This window comes from Geospiza fortis, unplaced genomic scaffold, assembly GCF_000277835.1.
Source record: "Geospiza fortis unplaced genomic scaffold, GeoFor_1.0 scaffold432, whole genome shotgun sequence".
Classification (NCBI taxonomy): Eukaryota; Metazoa; Chordata; class Aves; order Passeriformes; family Thraupidae; genus Geospiza; species Geospiza fortis.
The window spans coordinates 1,816,872-1,824,401 of record NW_005054436.1 but is presented as its reverse complement, the minus strand read 5'-3'; the positions used below and the strand labels follow the sequence as shown (position 1 = coordinate 1,824,401).

At 46.4% G+C, this 7,530-nt stretch overlaps 1 protein-coding gene across 1 annotated transcript in view; it reads right to left on the bottom strand.

Annotated features, from left to right (window-relative positions):
* HDAC1 (histone deacetylase 1) overlaps positions 1 to 3,475 on the bottom strand; it is an 11,766-nt gene extending 8,291 nt beyond the window's left edge. Inside the window, exons 1-4 of the mRNA XM_014309526.2 lie at positions 3,334 to 3,475; positions 2,844 to 2,961; positions 1,562 to 1,636; positions 144 to 282 (exon numbers count right to left, since the gene is read on the bottom strand). Coding sequence (XP_014165001.2) covers positions 144 to 282; positions 1,562 to 1,636; positions 2,844 to 2,961; positions 3,334 to 3,408 — 407 coding nt within the window. The 5' untranslated portion in view covers positions 3,409 to 3,475. The remainder of the gene's footprint in view (positions 1 to 143; positions 283 to 1,561; positions 1,637 to 2,843; positions 2,962 to 3,333) is intronic.
* Positions 3,476 to 7,530: the final 4,055 nt, after the last annotated feature.

The window sequence follows — 7,530 nt, the reverse complement described above, 5'->3', positions numbered from 1 at the left end:
CCAAAAATTTTGGGTTTTTTTTCTCCAAAATCCCTTTAAGAGAGAGGGGATCAGAGCCCAAAAAAACCAGAAAAAAACCCAGAATAAATTAAAAATGCTGAGGAGAAGCAGTGAGGAAGAGGAGGCAGAGGTGCTGCCCGTACTTGAGGAGCTCCAGGATGGCCAGCACGATGTCGTTGACATAGCAGAACCCAGAAGCTTCTGATTTCTTGGCGTGGTGGAGACCTCCAGCCCAGTTCACTGCAATGTCTGTCTGCTGCTTGTTCAGCTTCACAGCACTGGCTGGGGGAGAAAATCCCACACAGGTTAAAGCAGGAGGGGAAAACCTCAAACAGAGCCTGAGGGGAAGCTCCAGCTCCTCCCCGGGGTTTTTGGGGGCTCCTGCTCCAGGGTGTCCCCACAAATCAAGGGAAAATGGGAAGTATTTCTCATCCTTTTCCCACTTTTGCCTCAGAGCGGGAAAATCCCCAAAAATCAGCACCCAGCTGGGGTCACACTGAGACAATCTGGGTTTCTCAGAGCAGAGCAAGGTTTGAGGAAGGAATCTCACACAGGAGGAAATCCCAATTACAAGAAATTAAGGCAGGAGGGAAAAGCCTCAAACAGAGCCTGAGGGGAAGCTCCAGCTCCTCCCCAGGGCTTTTGGGGGCTCCACAAACTCCCGGGGTTTTTGGGGGGCTCCTGCTCCAGGGTCTGACTCTGGATGTCCCCACAAATCAAGGGAAAATGGGAAATATTTCTCATCCTTTCCCACTTTTTCCCCAGAGCAGGAAAATCCCCACAAACCAGCACCCAGCTGGGGTCACAGTGAGACAATCTGGGTTCTCAGAGCAGAGCAAGGTTTGAGCTGAGCTATGTTCAGATCCTTGAGTGAAAATGCATCCAGAAGAAGTTCTCCTCCCCAAGCCCCTTCCACCAACTTTCTGCACGTTCTGGAACCTGCCAGGATCCCAATAAATCAGAAATTCTGTGGAATTCTGCAGCCCTGGGAGCAGAGAGAGCACAGAGCTGCTTCAGAAGCTGCTGCAGTCAGCGCTGGGGTGCTGCTGGCACAGGAAATTCAAGCTGGAGGGCAGCAGCAGCCACAAAGCTCTCAGGCTGTGCACACAAACAGCTCTGCTGTGAGTTGTGAGAAAATCAAAAACCATTTCAATGTTCCAGCTCTCAAACCTTTCAGTTTCTGCTTTGCCTCATATCCAGAGTTGGTGGGTTTTTTTTTTTAAAAACAGCATCTAAGCCAGCTTGGTCTTTCCTTTTCAGGTTGTGCCTGCTCAGAGTGAGACTTTTACAACTTTTATTTGAATGTAAAGCTCAGGTTCATTTTTTTTTTTGTTGTTCAACTGTGCTGTTGTGGTTTTAACTCTTTTTTGTTGTTGTTGTTTTAACTCACTGGTGTTGTTACAGAGCCTTCAGTGAGGTAACCCAAATTAGTGATTAACAAATGGAAAAGGATTCAGAATCAAAGCTTGGAGAAATCTGGATTTCATTATTAAATCAGCAATAGGTTCACAGAGAGAGAATATAAAACACAATAAAAAACACACAGGATTTGTGATCTTACCAACAGAGCCTCCAGCAGAGAGCTGACAGAACTCAAAGAGCCCATCAAACACAGGGCAGTCCTCCCCTACATTAACTGGAAGAGAATGGAAAAGAATCATTCAAATAAAAGCAGAAATAAAATCGGAATTTTACACCAACATTTGGATTTGTAAAGTGGCCAGAAGTGTTAAACAAAATGCTGAGATCAAATGATGCAATGGAAATGTGTGGCTGACACTTTGCACACTCCTTTGATCTCAAATCACACAGCTTTGGGTTCTCAGCACAACTGGAGTTTTAGCCTCAAGAAATTTTTGCTGTAATTAATTCCACTATTAAAAATAGTCACTCATTACAAGAAATTAAACTTCAGGCTCTTTGATTTACTCTGCCCAAATCTGGCATGTAAAAATGGAATTAGAGACTGCCCATTCCCTTTCCAGCAGGTTTTGTTGAAGGAAAGCTCTGCCCTTTGCATGTTTCATTTTCACAATTTGGCTTTTTCAGGAAAAAAAAAACAGTGCAGAAAACACTGAGCACCAGAGAGAGCTGAGTGTTCATGAGCTGTGGCTGCTCCAGGGGTAAACAGGTCACTTTGGGTAAAAAATTCATTTTGCTGGATGTCATTTGGTGGATTAAAGGATATCATGGACTGGGGGGAGGCTTTCAGTGTGTATTTATCATGAACCTTGTGCAGAAATATCTGTCCCCTTCAGCTCTCAGGGGGTTTCCAAGAGTGAAATGTTGTTTAGATGAAGCTTGAGCTCTCCCCACTGGTTGTCAGAAATTTATTTTGCCATAAAAACATCAGCTCAGAGTGGCTGAGACACCAAATCCAGGTTTTTGTCCCATTAAAGAGACTTTCCATGGATTGGAGAGGTTGGAACAAGAAATTTACCTACAAAATCATCAGGTATTGATGAGTGTCTCACCCTGCCCCTTTCCATGCTGCCACTGCCCTGAAAATCCTTCAGATTTGGGGTAGAATTGAGGATTTGGGGGCTTTTTAATTTGCTGGTTTTAAACCAACTCTTCTGGTTGAAGATGAGCACTAACACAAAATCCACACAGGTCAGAAATGGAGCAATTCTGTCATCTCCAAGTCAGGAAAGAAATTTAGGGTTAAAAAAAAAACCAAACCCAAAACACAACCAGGTCAAAGGATTTCCCTCAGCTCCTTTAGCTTGAGAGTGGGACCTGGTTTTAAATTCTTTATTCACCAGAAAAATCCAAAAAAAAAGCAAAGTCAGGAGAATGCTAGCTGGTAGAGGTTTATCCCAAACTTCCAGGTTTTCACTCACATCTCTGCATCTGCTTGCTGTACTCAGACATGTTGTCAGGGCGGATGGACCTCAGGAATTTGATGTAATCATCGCTGTGGTACTTGGTCATCTCCTCTGCATTGGCCTTGTGAGGACGCTGCAAGGACAGCAACACAGCAAGGGTTGCTTTGGGATTTATTCCCTCCTCAATCCCCATTTCCAGTCCCATATTTACCCCCAGGAACTGTGAAAAGTATCAAAGCAGCAGTGCTAAGTAAGAAAATCTGAATTTGAAAGGCAAGAATGGTACTGTTGGTGAGTGTTACATAGGCAGACGTGGAAATACATTTAATTTTGAGGATAAAAATCAGTTTTGCAGTCTGCAAAGCCTCTCTGAAGCACAGAACCCCTCACTTCACCCCAGAGAAGAAACCAGAAATACACCAACACAACTGATTGGGGTTTATTCCTTTCCTCTTGAAGAAATAAAGCCTGAAACGTCAATTATGACATCCAATAATGAGCTTACATAGATCTCCATCTTCCTGTAGAGCCCATAGTTGAGCAGGAGGTTGTGGGTCATGCGGATCCTGTGGGGTTTCATGGGATGTCCTTGGCCATAATAATAATTCCCAACATCCCCTGGAAGCAGAAAGGAGTTTGTCAGCAATTCCTGCAGAGGGAATCATCAGCTCCTCTGGGATTTATTTCTCCTCCAGCAGTGGCTGGGATTTCCCACCTTCCTGGCACAGGGATATCCATGGATTCAGGGTTCATCCTCAAATTTGAGACAGGGAATTTGCAATGCCACCAGTCCTCGGAAAGGGGCTGGGACCTCAAATTTGAGACAGGGAATTTGGAATTCCACCAGTGGAAGGAGTCTTGGAAAGGGACTGGAATTGGATTATTGCTGCTGGATCATCTCCCACCCCAAATCATTCCATTCCATGGCTGTGGCAGTGCAGAGGAGGAATCTCCAAGATTGGCACAAGGATATCCATGGATTCAGGGCTCCCCCTCAAATTTGAGACAGGGAATTTGGAATTCCACCAGTGGAAGGAGTCTTGGAAAGGGACTGGAATTGGATTATTGCTGCTGGATCATCACCCAACCCAAACCATTCCCTGGCAGTAGAGAGGAAGAATCTCCAAGATTGGCACAAGGATATCCATGGATTCAGGGCACCCCCAGAAATCTGAGCCAGGGAATTTGGAATTCCACCAGTGGAAGGAGTCTTGGAAAGGGACTGGAATTGGATTATTGCTGCTGGATCATCACCCAACCCAAACCATTCCCTGGCAGTAGAGAGGAAGAATCTCCAAGACTGGCACAGGGATATCCATGGATTCAGGGCACCCCCAGAAATCTGAGCCAGGGAATTTGGAATGCCACCAGTCCTTGGAAAGGGGCTGGAATTGGATCATTGCTGCTGGATCACCTCCCAACCCAAACCATTCCCTGGCAGTAGAGAGGAAGAATCTCCAAGACTGGCACAGGGAAATCCATGGATTCAGGGCTCCCCCTCAAATTTGAGACAGGGAATTTGGAATGCCACCAGTGCAAGGTGTCCCTGCCTTTGGAAAGTCACTGGAATTGGATCCTTGCTGCTGGATCATCTCCCAACCCAACCCATTCCATGGCTGTGGGAGTAGAGAGGAGGAATCTCCCAGATTTGGGCTCAGAGGAGCTCAGGGCTCAGTGGCAGGGCTGTTTCCCCCCATTTGGGCTCAGAGGAGATGAGGGCTTGGCTGTGGGAGTAGAGAGGAGGAATCTCCCAGATTTGGGCTCAGAGGAGCTCAGGGCTCAGTGGCAGGGCTGTTCCCCCAGATTTGGGCTCAGAGGAGCTCGGGGCTCAGTGCCAGGGCTGTTTCCCAGCTCCAGGAGGGCTGCAGCAGGAGCCCTGCAGTTAATCCCAGCTCAGACAGTGACTCAGCCCAGGAACACCCAGCCTCAGCCTCACTTTCCTGCTGTTTACCCAAGGGAAACGGGATCCAGGGAACTCTGAACTCTGCAAACACCACCCAGCTCTGCTTTTACAGCTCCACTCTTCTTTTCACCCCTTTTTATTCCTTCCAATCCCCCAGAGCATTCCCAGCCACCCTCCAGGAATTCTTGAATGGGACCAAAGTCACCTCCCCATGTGGATTTCCTGCTCCAAACTGAGAAATGGGGTTTTTCCCCCACCCCCTTTCCCTGGGGCACTCATTTCCCTGAAATTCACAGGAATTTCCCTTTCAGATTTCAGATTTGGCTGCAGGGAGCAGGAATCTCTCCCAAGCCTCATTTTCCTGGGGAACCAGCCCAAGCTGTTCCTGCTCCTTTTGGGAAGCTCCAATCCAGTCTGGCCAGTGACTCAGAGGGCAGAATTAATATTTCATCAGCACTCTGCACCTTCAGCACAAGCAGCTTTTCCTCCTCTGGACATGGATCTATTTTCAGGAGATGCCAGAAGTGCAAATCCCCCATCCAGGCAAATCTGCTGCTGGAATTGACCTATCTGTTCTTTCACTAAATAGATTTATTTTTTAATTAAATCCATTTTTTTTCCCACTGAAAATAATTCCATTTTCTGAAATTTTGCCAATCCACGCTGCAACTTTCAGGGATGTATTTTACCACCTCCAAATCCAGATTTTGGGGAACTTGCAAGAGATATTTGAGGCTCTGCAGAGAAAATACAAGCACAGAACTCGGTGAAGCTTTTAAAAAATCCCCATTTTTTTTTAAAAGGGCCAAGCCTGAGCTCCTGTTCCCTGTGGATCCCTGGATGAGCTCAGCTGCTCCAGGACGTCAGAGCAGATTAAGGAGAGTGAATTTAGCAGGATCTGCTGGGGTTAAATCCCTCCACAGGGAGCTCTGAATGGAGAAATTCCATCCAAACCTTCCCTCAGACCCCAATTCCTTCATCCCATAAAATTCAGGGAATTGCCACCAGCAGGTTGGGTTGTTTCAACCTCCCAGCATGGAAAAAATGAACAAATTATTTCTTTCCTCTCAGCTTTTTTACCCCCTCAGCCGTGGATGTTCAAAAGCTGCTGAGAAAAGAACAGTGAAAAATAAAAAAAAAATTTAAAAATAATTTTTAAAAAAGGCACTAAAACTTAAAAATTTAAAAGGCACTAAAATTAAAAAAAAAATTTAAAAAAGGAACCCCAATTTGTGAAATTCTTGTGCAGCAAAGACCTGCAGGGCAGCAGCATTTCAAACAAAACAACTGCTTATTTCATATTTCAGATGGAATTAAATGCCTTTAAAAATTAGAAACCAGCAGGGCTGAAAACCTCCCATTTGAGGGGGAAAAAAAGCACATTTTTAGAGGGGAAAAAATCACATTTTAGAGGGGAAAAATCATATTTTTAGAGGAAAAAAATCACATTTTAGAGGGAAAAAACCACATTTTTAGAGGGAAAAAATCATATTTTTAGAGGGGAAAAATCACATTTTTAGAGGCAAAAAATCACATTTTAGAGGGAAAAAAATCACATTTTTAGAGGGAAAAATCATATTTTTAGAGGGAAAAAAATCACATTTTAGAGGGGAAAAAAATCACATTTTTAGAGGGAAACAATCACATTTTAGAGGGAAAAAAAATCACATTTTTAGAGGGGAAAAATAGAATAGGATTTGCTCCTGCACTGGGCACATCCTTTGAGAGGGAAAAAGCAGCAAGAAGAAGTTTTTATTTGATTTCAGAGAATTGCACAAGGTCTCTGACACAAGGGGAGCACCGAGCCAGTGAAAAAGGAGCAGGGGAAGGGAGAGGGGCAGGACTGGGATTTCTCAGCCCCACAGGACACCCAGGGAAGGGTTTGGGATCTTTCTGCTGCTCAGGCAGCCCCAAAAGGAGCCAGAGCTGAAGGATGTTCCTGGCCAGGAGCTCCCTGCACACACAGCCTGGCTCCCAAATCCTTTTTGTCCCTTCCTGACCCCAAAATGCTGTCCCAGGAGAGGCTCATCCTCCTCAGAGCCCGTCCAGCAGCTCCACAAAATCCTCCTCCAGCATCTCAGCACCCAAAGCCTCTCCTGGCTTCAAGCCCCTCTCACCAAGCTGGACACTTCCCTGCCTTTCCCATCTCCCAAATCCCCAAATTTCCTCATCCCCCTGATCTTCTCCCAAATCCCCAAATTTCCCCATCTCCCTGATCTTCCCCCAATCTCTTAAATTCCCACATTTCCCCATCCCATCCCCCAGATCTCGTCCAAATTCCCAGATCCCCACATCTCCTCATCCCCCTGATCTTCTCCCAAATCCCCAAATTTCCCCATCTCCCTGATCTTCCCCCAATCTCTTAAATTCCCACATTTCCCCATCCCATCCCCCAGATCTTCCCCCAAATTCCCAGATCCCCACATCTCCTCATCCCCCTGATCTTCTCCCAAATCCCCAAATTTCCCCATCTCCCTGATCTTCCCCCAATCTCTTAAATTGATCTTCCCCCCTCATCCCATTCTCCTCCCCAGCGCTCCCCACACCCCTGCCATGCCCCCCACACGCTTCCTACGCCCCTCAACCCCATAAAAACCCCACACCACCCTTGATCTCCATTCCCTGACCTCCCCTGCCCATCAACACCCCCAATATCCACCCCCACAACCTTTAAACCCCTCCTCACCTCCATGACCCCAATGATCCCCCATTCCCAACCTCTCATCCCACCCCCAGCACCCCCATCCTCCTTCAGTGACCCCATTTCCCTCATCCCCCTCCCCATTCCCCCTCAGTGAC